The sequence below is a fragment of the Alternaria dauci genome, chromosome 4, assembly GCF_042100115.1.
Source record: "Alternaria dauci strain A2016 chromosome 4, whole genome shotgun sequence".
Lineage (NCBI taxonomy): Eukaryota > Fungi > Ascomycota > Dothideomycetes > Pleosporales > Pleosporaceae > Alternaria > Alternaria dauci.
The window spans coordinates 1,888,780-1,903,504 of NC_091275.1; the positions used below are offsets into that span (position 1 = coordinate 1,888,780).

General features: G+C 52.4%; 6 protein-coding genes across 6 annotated transcripts; 3 read left to right on the plus strand and 3 right to left on the minus strand.

Moving 5' to 3' along the window:
* Positions 1 to 2,280: 2,280 nt before the first annotated feature.
* Positions 2,281 to 4,274, plus strand: ACET3X_005174 (uncharacterized protein; the record flags this gene model as incomplete). The annotated part of the gene is made up of 7 exons (XM_069451350.1): positions 2,281 to 2,343; positions 2,395 to 2,462; positions 2,510 to 2,578; positions 2,627 to 3,488; positions 3,540 to 3,763; positions 3,816 to 4,080; positions 4,161 to 4,274. 7 exons carry the CDS (start codon positions 2,281 to 2,283, stop codon positions 4,272 to 4,274), a joined length of 1,665 nt encoding a protein of 554 aa, XP_069307218.1.
* A 586-nt stretch (positions 4,275 to 4,860) lies between these two features.
* ACET3X_005175 (uncharacterized protein) lies at positions 4,861 to 5,918 on the minus strand (the record flags this gene model as incomplete). Its single annotated transcript, XM_069451351.1, has 2 exons — positions 4,861 to 5,430; positions 5,481 to 5,918. The coding sequence occupies 2 exons, from the start codon at positions 5,916 to 5,918 to the stop codon at positions 4,861 to 4,863; spliced, it is 1,008 nt and encodes a 335-aa protein (XP_069307219.1).
* Positions 5,919 to 6,424: 506 nt separating this feature from the next.
* ACET3X_005176 (uncharacterized protein) lies at positions 6,425 to 8,003 on the plus strand (the record flags this gene model as incomplete). Its single annotated transcript, XM_069451352.1, has 2 exons — positions 6,425 to 6,629; positions 6,688 to 8,003. 2 exons carry the CDS (start codon positions 6,425 to 6,427, stop codon positions 8,001 to 8,003), a joined length of 1,521 nt encoding a protein of 506 aa, XP_069307220.1.
* Positions 8,004 to 8,639: 636 nt separating this feature from the next.
* ACET3X_005177 (uncharacterized protein) lies at positions 8,640 to 9,253 on the minus strand (the record flags this gene model as incomplete). Its single annotated transcript, XM_069451353.1, has 3 exons — positions 8,640 to 8,760; positions 8,814 to 9,113; positions 9,249 to 9,253. 3 exons carry the CDS (start codon positions 9,251 to 9,253, stop codon positions 8,640 to 8,642), a joined length of 426 nt encoding a protein of 141 aa, XP_069307221.1.
* A 271-nt stretch (positions 9,254 to 9,524) lies between these two features.
* Positions 9,525 to 12,714, plus strand: ACET3X_005178 (uncharacterized protein; the record flags this gene model as incomplete). The annotated part of the gene is made up of 5 exons (XM_069451354.1): positions 9,525 to 9,598; positions 9,647 to 10,325; positions 10,374 to 11,603; positions 12,237 to 12,327; positions 12,386 to 12,714. 5 exons carry the CDS (start codon positions 9,525 to 9,527, stop codon positions 12,712 to 12,714), a joined length of 2,403 nt encoding a protein of 800 aa, XP_069307222.1.
* Positions 12,715 to 13,260: 546 nt separating this feature from the next.
* ACET3X_005179 (uncharacterized protein) lies at positions 13,261 to 14,492 on the minus strand (the record flags this gene model as incomplete). The annotated part of the gene is made up of 3 exons (XM_069451355.1): positions 13,261 to 14,249; positions 14,307 to 14,343; positions 14,403 to 14,492. The coding sequence occupies 3 exons, from the start codon at positions 14,490 to 14,492 to the stop codon at positions 13,261 to 13,263; spliced, it is 1,116 nt and encodes a 371-aa protein (XP_069307223.1).
* Positions 14,493 to 14,725: the final 233 nt, after the last annotated feature.

A 14,725-nucleotide genomic window follows, 5' to 3' on the forward strand; every position in this document is an offset into this window, starting at 1 on the left:
ATGGGCTTCGTCACCTTCCGTGAAAACGTAATCGAACATAGTGCTCGTATCAGATACGGTCTGATGAAGTGTCGGTGGCCGATAGGTCGCTCTCTGTTCCAGAAACTCAAGGTATTCTTTTTTGACTGGGAGAAGCAGTCGTTCGTATTCTTCAAAACACCGTTTGGCAGCTGCCCATCGCTCAGAGATGGACAAAAAGCACTTGGAGAAGACATGCATCCACTCTTCTACTTGCTGCCACGAGTAGTTATGTGCAACTTCTTTCTTGCAACGCTGCAACCCCTGCAGGAATATAAGCGCGCAATCAAAAACATGGTGGCACGGATGAAAGACATATTTGATCTTTCCAGCCTCTGCTTCCGATTGCTGAAAATAGCCATCAGCAACCTTGACAGCATTGACCAAGGCGATCATCATCTTCTCTCTGCTTGGATTTGGTATTCGCTGAGAGGACCGATGCAACAAGGATAAGACATAAGGGCATGCGATGTCGGAGTACAAGCGCATTTCAGTCCATCGCGCGTTCAAGCTGCGATCCTGATTGGCTTCCGAAGCGGCATAGATATCCCGTTGCCAGTCTGCCATATTATCGATACAGTGTTGTATCCAATGCTCCAAAGAAGAGTATTCATGAGATATCGGGTCGCCATGCCACAGAACAGATATGATTTCGGCTTCAATCAGACGGAAGCGACAAATTATACGCTGCGTGAATTTCGACACACGCCCAGTAGGCGACATACTAGATTGTGTAATGGCGGTATCATCAATCTCCAAAGGGAATGCGACATCTATACGTCCAACGGGGAGGCTTGTAGGGCGCAAGAATATACAGCAGACTCCAACTTCCATCTCCCACGCGCACCAAAATATACGTCGTCGCATATCGCGCTGATAGGCTGAAACTTTGGCGTCATTTGGCAATTCTTGGTGAAGTCCAAGGTCGATGACTGCTTGGCTGATAAGGCCTGTCAGGAGCCACAGATCTGCCATCTTGGGATTCAAGAAGATGTATTGAGTCAGAAGCAAGATAGCCTGTAGTCCCGCAATATCGTTGGTCGCAACTTCTGGAATCCATTGCATGGCATGTCGAACCAGCTGGTAGGCGAGATCGTTTGCCTTCTGTACGTTGTTCCGTGCGCTTGTGGTTAGCGAGATAGCCATGATGATACAGACTATGTAGCGATTTCGAAAAGAATCCTCGCTGGGAGTTGCGGCTTTTTTATGATAGATGGAGTTGAAGGCAGTTGTCACATCGTTGCGATGATATATGGGGTATTGTGTGATTACGCGATCTAGATAGTTTTGGAGCAGTTTGTTGGCGCCGACCTCGTCAGGCATGAGATCATAAAAGAGTCCTTTGGTTTGCTGGGGATTTAAGATTGATCTGGGATGGTTTTCGTTCAGGTCGTTGGAGAGAACGGGTCCCTTTTTCGAAGGCAGCCTGGTGCCTTTGATGACGCACTGCAAAAACGGCCGGGCTTTGCAGACACCGAGGAATGAAGGTGTGATGTCTTCCATGACGTGGTTGACGAGGCTGTCGGCAAAGGCACATTTTTCTGCACGCCACTGGCCCGGTCTGGAGTCGGGTGTATAGGAATCTGCTGGGGATGACAGCGTGGCACTCGACTGTCCCAACGATGGCAGCGTCGACGGAGTGCTGGTCTGGCCCTCTAGCCGAACAATGTGCGCTTCCAAGAAGTCTGCAATAGACCGCGGAGCTTCTTGCTGAGTCGAAGAGTCGAAGCCAACACACTGGACGCTGGCATCAACACAACGCGTGCAGGCAGGAACCTTGCCATCGCACTTTGTGAAGTCAGTAGATGTATGACGTGGGTAGAGAAGGCGTGTACCGAGAGTTTACGCTTCCGGCAGCGGGCACAGGCCAGGACGCGGCGACGGACTTTGGTGCGGTTCTGCATGGCAAACCTCGAGCGTCTGGCGTCTATACCACGACGGCGCAGCTTTCATGGCGCAGACGAAGGACGGGCTGGCAGTGGTGGTTGGCGATGGTCAGTGTCCTCGAACGAAGAAGCGGATGCTGGCATGTGAGGGTGGTGGGCATGCGGGATGCAGGCGGCCGGGGTGATCGCTTCTGCATCGGGTCGCCCTAGCACATAAGATCGTCCCTCACTCGCCATCTCCCCAGCCCAGGCGTTCCATTGCGTCTCAGACCATTGTCCCTGACAAGACGACGGCGCACGATGAACTGTAGGATAGACTCGAGCAGCTGCTAGACTCTGACCCGCAGCTGTCACGTCGTTGCAACTACCCGCTCCGATGGCCGCCGCCGCCACCAGCAGCTCAAACCCCCCCACGCTTGATCTAGGTGCTCTGATTCAGGTAACGCCGCCCGTCTCCGCAATTTGGCATCGCGCACTTATACTTCCCCAGAGTCTCCCCGCATGCAAGAGATGCCGAGAGTGTCGCCGCGGATGCGATACCTTATTACCGAAGTGCAGGTACATCGTTCATCTGTCTCGCCCTGGGCGTCTGGCTGACCGATTAGGCAATGCACAAAAGCCGGCGTGGAATGCATGTTTTACGACCATGGACGCAATGAACTGCTGCCACGAAGGTGAGCTGACGCGCCTTGTTCTTACACCCCGACTAAACACCTCGTCAGCTATATCAGCGAGCTAGTAGATCGTGTGCGCAGTCTGTCAAGCGGAAATCCTTCACCAGCAGCTTCGGGCAGCATTATGGATCATGGCCTGTTCGGCACGCAGGTCAAGACTGAGTTCATCGCTTCCGAAACTCCTCGATACGAGCATTACTTTGCCGAAGCTGGAAATAGCTACCGATATCTCGGCGTGGAATCATGCCTCCTCAAATCACCCAGACTGCACACTGCGCACAAGGTCCGCGGCGAGCAAGATGACGAAGAACTCGACGATTGGCACTATACTAACAAACATTCGCCCGAGAAGCAGTACGAACTGATGCAGCTGTATCTTGAGACCATCCAGCCGATTTACCCTATCTTGGACTCTTCCCTACGCTATCTTGGACCGAATCTACCCACCGACCTAACATCGACTGAGATGTTCTCGCTGTATATGATATATTCTATAGCATGCTACATCATACCCAACACTCGCAAAAAGCAATCGCCGGATCAAGACTTGAACCCCAGAGGCAGGCTTGCATATCATCAGGCCAACTCCATCAGATACCGCTCTCTCGCGACTCAATACTTTGCAGATGCTATGGAGCACCTCGAGTTGGCAACAATGGAGCCAAATATCGACACCATTCGTGCTGTTCTTCTACTTGCCATCAACAGCTCGTTCGACCCAATAGCGGGTAACATTGGCCAGCAGATAGCTCTTGCAGGACGTCTTGCATTCGACCTCGAGTCAAAAAGCACACAACAGGAGCTTGATCCGGACGATGTCCAAATGCTCCGAGCCATGCACATGACTATATTCTGTCTCGAGAACCAGATTGCATCTACACTAGACAGGCCAGCATTGTTTCCGGAACCGGTAAGCCTACTCGTCAAGCATGAATTGCAAGACAAGACTCATGACTTGCAGGAAGAAGACTTGTCCTTTGACAAAGAAAAGCCTGCCGAGTATCTTTGCTCCTTGTATCGTATGCAGAATCGTTTTCGCAAGGGCGACCACGTTGCGAAAGAGCAGGTCAAAAAGCTACTCCCGCTTTTCGATGAGAAAGACGAATTGCTTCCTGTCATACGCATAACCTTACACATTACACATCTGTTGCTGAATCCTTGCTGGGGAAGTGCATGGCATGTGCTGTATGTGAAGTTCACACGTGCTGAGGGGTTTGATGCTGACTATCACAAACAGAGAAGCTGTAGTAAGCTTCGGCGGCATCCACGTATTCGTCACACCACACTGGGTGTATCGAGCAGGCACGGTGCTCATCCAAAACATGCCCGCAATCTTTGGCGGTAATCTCATCCAGTTGTACTCCAATGCGCTTCTGGTTCTCGAACTCTCTTCCTGGAGGTGGCCGAGCTCTGCTGCTCTCTCCGCGTCGCTGGTCGACCTCATGCAACACATGAAAACGAAGTATAGGCCAGACTGGTCCGACAAACTTCAACAAGGCGACGTAAGAATATGACCTCCGACTAGTTGCGGCTGCATGCGAATCCTATATTTCCTTTCTCATGGACCTAATGAAATCTTCAGATGTCATCTTCGTCGGCTGCGGAAAACATACGAAAAACCCAATACAGGGGTCCAGGGGACGTCGAAATCGTCCATCGCGGTTCCCGAGAAATGCCTCCAACTCCATATTATTGACGCCAAGTATCTGTTACCACTCTCTTCCAACGGGATCTCCACCCTTTTGGCGAGGAGTATTCGAGCGGTTGTATACGAATTGAGAGGGAAACCAAGAGGGTGGTTGAATACAGGTGCCGTTGCGGATATGGGCACCTGCCTAACACACGTCTCTGCCCATCGTAAGGTGAAGCATCGGATGATGGAATAGCTGTTGAGAGTGTACTTTTGACTTATGACATGACGCAAAACGTGTAACGCTGACGTCTCTGTCATCTAAGTCCTGTATCTATGGGGGTACGAAGCGAAGATACTTCGATTTAGCTTGAGAGTTGAAAAGACATTTCATAGCACGAAAACGAAGGAAAGAGGTCGTGTGAACATTTGGTATTGAGTTTGATAAGCTATCTACGAGGCTCGAACTCGATCGTAGAATAATCTTTTGACAACGGTAACAACGATTTCAAGCCCCAATGCACATCCAGTGATTAACGGGACTATTTGGAGTGGCGCTGCGATGAAAATTTGGATGTTCGATTAGAGTATAGATTTCAAAGCTAAATATCTCTCTATGTCACGAGCTGCAGCTACATCTTCTCTTTTACTCTTACCTCTCTGAACGCCAGTGTCTCGATCTCTCGTCTAGATTGCTAGGCATATCAGGCAACATGCCAATTCTCTTCATGTTCTCGTACAAGCTTAACGCAGCGAGAGCTTTTGCATCCCGAGCACCTTCCCGCCATAACATAGTTAGTGGCACCAACTTGAGTTTGATGTTTTCTCCCTCTTTCACAAGACCCGTTGCCTTACCTGCGAGATGTTCCAGGTGCTCACGCTGGAGACGCTTCTGGCAGAGGTAGAGTGTAATGAACTCGTCGCAAGCACCAGGGCTGGGGTACAGTGCCTTTTCCAGTGATTCGGCTGCAGAAAGACGGTCGGGTGATACTCCTCCTAGCGCGAGCTTCGTCATATCTAATAGCTCGCTTTCTTGGATCTCAAGTCCCGTTTCTTCTTTGATTTCCTTGGCGGCTTTTCCTGCGAACGAACCTTGCTCGTCATCTAACATTCCCGCAGGTATTTCTGTGAATGCCAATGATGAAGCTGCCACCCGAGGCTGAACGGTCAATATGACTTGCTTCTCGTCTTCCCCTTCTGCATCTTCGGGTTGTACAATGATCTTCAGATCAGTTAGCTGACTCGGATTGTGTCGACTGACACTAGACTCACGAGGACAGCCACACTACCCCCTCGTAGGAACACCGCCCCGGGCATCCAATTCTTTTCCTTGTCCGGGTTATCATTTCTGAACTCGCTTTGGAGTTTCATAAAGCCCAGTTTCCCTTCCCTGAACCAGTCGGCGGCCTCTATATCCAGCTTTCTCAGCCGGTAAGGATTTGAGTGGAATGGATGCATTTCGTCTTCTTGAGCATCAAGGGTACGGAGAAGCTTGACCAGCCAATTTTTCAGGGCTGGAAAGCCAAAGGCTGGCTCTCTGTCCTCGGAATTGTCAGGAAGAAGCTTCTTGAACTGGTCTGCGGAGAGGTTCCATGGCAGGTAGACTGGTACCGGTGGAGTCAGGACCTTGCCGTTGAACTCGATGATGGTCAGAGCCTTCTCGCGTTCCTTTGCAGGTTGCAGGTTCTTGTGGTGTTTGTCTACTTTCATGATGCCTGACTCCTCGTTTCGCTGAAACGTGGGCAATTGTGTTGTAAGGTTGGAAGAAAGAGAATGGGGACAGAGTATCTGTATCTTTGTAGCTGTGAGTCGTTTACAGCTCTGAGCCCTGGGCTGACTGCGGCGGCATTCACTTGGTAAGTACAACGTCTTGTCGAGCAACAAACACTATATCACCAAGCATCACAAGGAACAAGGTGACGAAAGCTGACAGTCGGAGTCAATTGCGATCTCGGGAGTGTCTCGCCGCGGGGAGGGCTTCACGCTAGATCTACTTGGCCCCATTCAGCCCCACCACAGCATCATGCACCTGCAAGGGTCGACCGCGAGACGTGGAGAAGATGCGCGCCACCACCGAACTTGGCACAGTTGTTTGCTCCTTCACCACGTCTCCAGTATTGAGCCTTTCTTAATCTTTGCCCCTCGATCTTTGCCTAGAACCTCACATCTTCGTCCTAGCTCGGCTTCAAACTCCCTGGACACCAGGCTCGCTCGTCATGGGGACTTTGACTGCAGACTGCCCACGTCTGGATACACACTGTCCGCACAAGCTTGCCACAAGCTGCCGATTGACATCCACGCCGAATTGCTGCGCTTGTGCCGACGAGAGATCGCATTCCCGAACATATCGCGTCTACATTGACGGAGTGGGCTTTGTAAACCAAGGGACAAGATGGCAAGGCTATTGCTGGTTCTGTAAAGGTATAGTGCTACCCCACAGCATTTCCATACGCGACATATTAAACTAATTATCCATTAGAATTCTGGACGAACCGCCTTGCCGCTACCGACCCTCCCCTCGACATCTCCCAGACACGCATACCAGAGATACCTGACCAGACCGAGTTTCTAGAACGATGGTGGGAGTTTCACCAAGGATATCGCGTCGCAAAAATGCCGGATGGTACCGAGCTGCATATGCCTGTAATCGGAGAACCGTTCAGGGAGGTCAGCCCCGGCTTTCTCCCGCGTACACTAGATCAGTTGAGGGCAGGAGTAGAGAACGACGCCAGCAGACCAGAGAACAGGCTTCAGAGAAGACGACTATCCTCGGAGGAAGAGCGGCCAGAACAGCCACATCAGAGTCTTGAAGATGCGCTAGACAGTCTGCTACAGGAGGTGGATGAGGATGCCTCCAGCACAGAGCCCATGGCACCAACGGAACCACGAGCTTCGACAACACCGCGCATACAAGAAGATCCGCCGGAGCCCCCACGGCCAATGACACGCCGACAAGCACAACAACAACGCCGACAAGAGCGTTTCGCACGCGTTTTCGGCTCTCGCGAGGACGTAGAGCAGGACGACTACGAGTCGCCGCTTACACAAATGTACACACGAGCCTTCGACCGCCAACGTCAGGCCGATCAACGGAGAGCAGACGGCACTGATACCGCGCCTCCGCTCGACGGGCTGTCACCACAAGATCGACGAGAGATTGAGGAACAGTTGCTATGGGGAGTGATGCGAGAGTCACAGACACTATCAGAGAGTCTGGAACCCGCGAGCCAAGTCTGGAGTTATGCACCCCGCTGGCGAAGCCCTGAAGAGGACAACCACGCTTCATTGGAAGCATACGAAGCTCTCCGAGCGCAAAACGACGGCCTTACACAGCCCTTGTTAGCAAATCCCGAGCTTACCGCCAGCATCACAGCGGCTATCTCTGAATTAGATTCTCACTTGCACTCCATGGCCATGGATGATGAGGCTGGTGTACCAAACTTTGATTCAGCAATGGACCGAATGCGCACTCTAAGCGTTCAAAATCGCTTCGCAGAGGCACGTGAGTTGCTGCGCGCTGCTCGTCCGCCGTCGCCTCCGCTCTTGTCGCTGGACAATCAGCCCGATCGGCCGGCACCCAAGTCGGAAGAAGAGATGACTAAAGTCCTCGCGTGCCAGGTGTGCTATCAGCAGATTGCTGATATAGCCGTGCTGCCTTGCGGTCACATGGTCATGTGCCAGTGGTGCGCCGATGTAGTTGTTCCTATCAAGCATGGCCATATTCCTGTGCGGGCGACCAAGTGCCCCATGTGCAGGAAGCAGGTGAAGCAGCGGTTCAAGATACACGCTGGTTGAAGCAGTTGTATGAACATTATGATATGATGAGAGCAGTGATGCTGGTGCACATTTAATTATCAATGGCGTAGGTAACAGGCAGAGAACACCCTAAATCTAAACCCCATAGTCTCTGCCTCGGGGTGTCTGCAACGGCTTACTCTCATCGCATTTCCCTGTTCTCCTTTGCTCCAACTTGTATCTGCTCCTCTTTCAATTGACACCAGTATGACTTTCAAAGCAGACACAGTATAGAGTGATACAGCAGGTTTTACTATCTATTGAAGAGCATTATGAAGCGGAGAACACGCATCACCTATCGCATTATGCGAACTCGGTTCTTGCCAATAATGCTAATTTCTTCCTGGACGTCAATGTCACGTCTCTGCGCGTGTTGGCGCGGAAGTATCTTCGATTTGCCATGTTCCAGGGTGACGTTGGATCGAGCGCTTCAGAACGATTCTGACACCAGAACTGATGGGTAGCGGATCGCGGCGACGTAGAGAACGAGATCGTCGAGGCCTTGCACCCTTCCCAAGTAATGTTGGGGTCTAGGAGCTTGTGGTATCACGCTCCTCGCCGCGTTCAAGTCGAGGTGACAAATGTGATGGTAGGTGCTTGGTCGATATGCAGTGTGTGTCGGACCAATGCATCAGATCAGAGACCGCCGTAGATGGCAAAGGAAGACAATATGAGCACCAGGGTGTTGATGACGGCCCAGACAAAAGGTATCCAGGTCGACATTTCAAAGTATCCCGCCTGATATACGCCTCCCAATCTGATTGCAGTCAGTATACAGCCCGATAGACATGTCAGCAGGCCACGACTCACAGTCCGCCAACAATGGCACCCGCAACCAGTGCCTCAACGCCTCCAACAAGACTGAAGACGGGCAGGGCGATCCATATCAGTTTCCAGTTGCGCCATTGGACTACGCATGCCCACAGTGCAGTGATGAAGTGTATGCCGCCCACCAAGAGCAGTGTCCAGTAGACGGTAAAGCGGAGGATGTCGTCGGGGCGGTAGAGGTAGAAGGACTGGGTGGTGCCAGCGGGAAGAGGCCAGTAGAGGGATGGGAAGGGCGGCGTGGTGTAGCCGAGCGGGACCGCCGAGTCGACGCGTTGAATAAAGCTGGGGAATATGTTGTTAATTATCATGGCAGAATTGTGGGGAAGCGCCGTGTTCAGTCGGACGTGAGGTTTGGGGCCATGGCCAGAGAGAGGAAGGAGAGCATGATGGATGCAGGGTCCAACGAGGGCGGCTTACCTCATCTATGCGGCATGGCTATGCTGCGCTCTGTATCGTTTTGCGCGTAATACTCGGAGTCGTAGGATTGTCGGGTGGTACGATGTTCAAGGCCGTTGTTTTGGAAGTTGATGGTTGTGACGTCGATTGCCCCGTGAATGTCAACGGCTAAGAGCCCGAGCTTAGCTCAACCTCGGCTGGACGCGCGAGCCGTAATCAACACCAGCCATTGCATTGCACCCCCAACACGTCGATGCGCATCTTCTGACAGCCTGTCGCGGGCTTCTCGGACTCGCCATGGTCGTCGATCGCCTCTTGTCCACGCTACTGCGCTCGCTGCAGACATACACTGACCAGCAAGACACGCCGCGGTATGCATCGCGAGTCCCTATTCGCATTGCGCCTACTAACTGCGACAGGCTCCTGGGAACCGCGTCTACACTCCTCACCACTCTCGGCAATCCTCACAACCTCAGTCTCCTTACCTCCCATCTCCTCACCGCACCGGCACTCTGGGACCGTCCCGATGGCGTCCGAACGCCCCTCCGCATGCTCTCCGTCTTCCACTCGGCCGTCACGACCGTCATCAACCACCACAACGATGTACGGCACAACAAAGTCGCCAAGCCCGTGCCAGGGCAGACGCCAGTAGGAGGAGGCCTATCGCTGGATGAATGGGTACGCGCCGTCGTTGCGGGGGCCGACGACCGGAGCCGGCGGTGGAAGCACCTGGTCGTCCTTGCGGGCCTGCTGATAGGCATAGGGAGCCTAGAAGAGCAGGGCATGGACCTTTATTGGGCGTCGGCCATGCGCAAGAGAGTTGAAGCAGCATTGGTTCGCGCGGCAAACCTCGCTCTGGTCCAAGTCAGGGAGCGCTCCGAGGCAGACGGACTAGGAGGCCAGACAATAACACTGACCCTTAACCACGCCTTCGGATGCATCGGCCCTGTAGAGAGGACACAGATTGACTACGACCTGCTACTTCCGGTGCTCATTGGGACGGCATACTACTCCAATGAAGGCTTCCAATCGGCCTACTTCCTTGGCAATTTGGACCTAGATGTGCGCACAAGCCAGTCAGGCAAGCTGGACTGGAGTGTAAGTGGCCATAGATGATGGACGCAGACAAACACTGACCATGCGCAGCCACACTCGAGCTCCTACAGACAGGTCGAAGTCATCATGAACAGGCCGTTGGTATCGTCCATGGGCCCCCTATCACGCCTCATCGCACACTCTGTCGAGAATGTCAAGAACCCCTGGATCATCCAGACAATGATGGACGACCTCGCTAGCTTCTCTCGCGCTCTTACCACACAATGGCGACAGACCAAGTTCTCCGACATTGAGCCCTCGGAAGAGGCTGCCAATCTCGAACAGGAGGCGCTCCACAAGACCACTCCGCAACTGTGGAACTTGCTCAAGGCGGCTCTGTTTGCGACTACCATCATACTGCGAGGCGTCTTCACACGAACATTGGCTGACAAAGCACTGGCTGGTGATGCCGTTGCCCCTATGCTAGCTTCGCAGGCCTTGCAAATCTTGCGGCATCTCTACTTCATCACGTCTCGGCTCGGCCCTGCATCCTTCTCTCAACATACCTTCGTCTACCTTACAGCCATAGACATCCTCTCTGCATACCCCACTCACGCCGACAAGCTTCTCAAAACTATCGCGCCTCAACATCTTGGGCAGATTCCAAGCCATCCTCTTGACCGTATACTGGACCTCTACTTCCTCAACACAGCAGAACACTTCACCCTCGTATTGTCGCCAGCCACAAATGAGGACTTGCTGGTTGCCTCCGCTGTGCCATACCTTGCAGCTGGCGAGAATCGTCACATGTTGCCAGTATTCGAGGCCGCTCACAGCGTCATGCTCGCTGTTTTGTCTGCTCCGCAATCTGCCGAGATTACCGCAAAGCACCTCCCTTTCTATATCGATGCGCTTTTCAGTGTTTTCCCACACAACTTGTCACCACGTCAATTTCGCCTTGCATTCAAAACCTTGATGCGTGTCACAGCTCCTCCCTCCACTCTATCCGCAACCCACCCAGATCTTCCAGCGACACTATTGGAGCTAGTCTACCACCGTGCGCTCAACGCTCCTACGCAGCCACTACCGCCCGACTCTGTTGCGTTGGCTCTGCAAGGCTCAGACGCACCGCCTCCCGCCCTCTCAGAACAGGCAGTGCTCGCGTTGACTCTGATCGATGCCTTGCCCTTTCTCCCTATATACCTGCTTGAAGAGTGGCTGCCGCTATGCGCAGAACTCCTCAACCAGATCAACGATGATGAGATGCGAGAGACCGTCAAAGCGCGGTACTGGGAAGTGCTAATCGGCGGCGAGATGGATGCAGAGCGTAGTGGCGTTGCGGTAAATTGGTGGACAACCAGAGGTGGCAGAGAGCGAGTACTCTATGGAAGAGAAGAGGACTTCACCATGATGAGCGGAGCGCTACCCGTTGAAGAACGACATGTGCGGGAGAGTAAGCTGTAGGACTATGATACCCCTGATCCAAATTATGAAATTCAATCTCCCAAATGCCTATGGAAGCTTCCAAAGGTGCTAATGGACATGTTGATGCACTATTTCGGAAAAAATGACAGGTCGCATCGTATGCGAGCGCCCGTCAAGGTCAGTGCTCGTCTGCACAGCAACAAACAAACGGACAATACCAACCACCCCAGTTGAGCTCTCTCTCCTCCCTCGTCCCTTTTTCTAAACACAAACATTAGTACATGTACTCAATCGAGCAAGATGCATAGCAGCACAAAGGATTGCTACAGATCCGGCGAAGAGCGCAAACACCAGCGCAAGTCTGGTGCATTACGTCTATCTTCAACCTCTAGTAGCATCCCCATTCGAAGCGCCGCATCGTCGTCAACCTCCTACAATCATGGTCGAAAACCGAGCCGAAGCTCCTCATCTAACAACACGCCCGCTGAACTTGACACGTCGCTGCCCAAGAACTTTCCAAAGCCATTGACTTGCCACTTTTGGCACCAGAACGGAAGATGCAGCAAGCGGGATATCGATTGCGCGTACGCTCACTATGACACTGGCTTCATGTCTAGTGCGCCTGTCACTCCGCTCGGAGGTATGCATAATCTCATCCAAACTTCCATATAGCAGCACCTGACTAACCAAAGCCTCAGCTTCCGAAGCCGTCGCTGGCAGGAACATGGACAGGCACACCAGGAAAGGAGACACGTCCATGCCGCTACTGGCCGATTTACAGAAGCGAGAAAGCAATGTAGCTGCATCTGAGGCAGAACTGAACGAGCACCAGCGGGCCCTCGGGCGACGAGAAGACGAAGTTGGATATCGAGAGAGGATAGTGCTACGGCGGGAAATCGAGGTAGATGAGAAGGAGAGGAATGTCAATAGGATGAGGGTGAGCTTGGCGACTAAGAAGAAGGAGCGTAATATACTGGAGAAGAGTGTCAAGAGGAGAGAAGACGCTTTGAGAGAGAAGTTCGTGTAGATTGTGGTTGAGGTTTGGAGGGAGGGATGTGAATTGTTTTCTATTGCGAATATCCTTATGTCATTCTAGGGTACAGAGGTTTCTCCTGTTATACAAAACGGTTTACTCAAAAGCTATTCGCATGTATACAGAGTCGTGTCGTCCGTGTCGTTATGGGGTTGGACACGGCTACCTGTAGCCATGCAACTCAACGTTGAGCAGCACGCCCATTACAATATCCTCGCTCTACTTTGTCTGACACCGCGCAACTCCATCATTAATCTTTGTCTTTCTTTTAACCATGTCAAAAGAGACAGGTTGGAAGAGCTATAGTCTTAACCAGTCCACTTCATAAGTCTCAGGGCTGACTATGAGGTCTGAACGAGGGAGAGTGTCGTGAAGGCCTTGATCGATAAGGGCAGGCCTGGGCACCATTTTCTCAAATTCCGTGACATGCCACAGTCTGCCCTTTGCATTGCGGTCACGGAGATGATCCAGTGTACCTTCGTCATGCATCGAGCTGCTTGTTTTTTCTTCTTTTCGAATAGCTTCTTCTCATACCCCATCTCAAGTGAAGATGAAAGTTTCGATACTTTCCGTCCTACCATCAAATCTGCTGATCTCTGTCTGTCCGTCATGTCTTTTGGTCTCAGTCCACTCATCATTCCTCCTGCTCGCTGCGCGCCCATAAAATCTCTTCCCCTCTTGTAGTACAATCCCCCCTTCCTCATCCACTATATAACCCGTCCCCGGTTCCCTGAGATACCCTTCCTTTTCCGGCTTGGACACCATGGTCCCCGTACTCGCCGAGCTCTTGCCCGTTGACCGCCACCATGAACCCTCTTTCTTGCCGCTGGACGCCGTGCCACGGCTGGATCCATACAGAGTCGTCGCCACCTTGAAGTAGTGCGTAAAGAACACTTTGAGAGCCGGTGCACTAGCGCAAATAACGCCAAGTTGAATTTCCAACACGGCGAGAAGCCACGCGGGCCATGATTCCCAGGTTGAATCGTACAACGGGTCGTTGAAGATGCGGTAGACATAGTAGGATCGGACAGCCGCGACGATGCAGACGAGGTAGCCGAGAGCGAAAATGGCGCCGAGAGCAATTTTCTGGCGGCGAGGCATTTGCAACTTCCAGTATAGGAGTGTAGGGAGAAAAGCGGCAATGGCATCTTGTAATGCGCTGATTATGCTCGCTGATAGCAGGTCTGCGTATTCGTTGATCCAGCAGTGATACGAGTATCCAGAGATTTGCTTGACAATGTCGAACCGATACCAGAAAGCATCAAGAGGTGAGCAGGCTGTGACGAGGACGACGGAGAATGCGGTGCAGAAGAGGGCGATGGCGACAATGCTGGCCCAGGTCGCGATGCGGAAAGTTCGCGTTATAGAGAGCGAGTCGAGGCGGCGGTAGAAAAGCAGGATGGAGATCTTGATCATTCCGCCGGATATAATGTACAAGAGATAGAGGACGAAGGTGATTTTGCGCTCAGGGACGAACATCTCTGGGCGGACGTCCCATACGTGGCGATTGAAGTTGTACTTTTCGGTTGCTGGGTATCACTGTTAGGAAGCTTGTCAGGTGGGTTTGTACGGAGAAGACAACGTACCCAGACATACTACTACAGTAAGTCCTACTGTTGGGATCTTTACACGAGGTGTTAGTCCATGTGTACATGGGTTTCGTCCCTGCGAGAAACACGTACCATTGTAGCCGTCAGTATCCAGTCATCGAGCCCTGCATTCCTTTGTATGATAGCTCTTGCCCATATTCTGGCCCCCACTGTGACGAGCATGACGGATCCTAGCGCACATGATGTGACGAGAACAGCTCTGGAACGAGTAACGGGATCATCGTAATTCGGAACTGGCCATCTAGCTATCACTGAGATAGGAGCAAGGAGACCGCTCGATCCACTTCCATTTGGACTGTACGCCATGTCGAGTTCTTCTGCAGGGAATCCTCAACAGGATTACCCAAGTCTGGGAGGCCTGGCGGTGAAATATGTTTGGAAAAAACGTTCGTGGC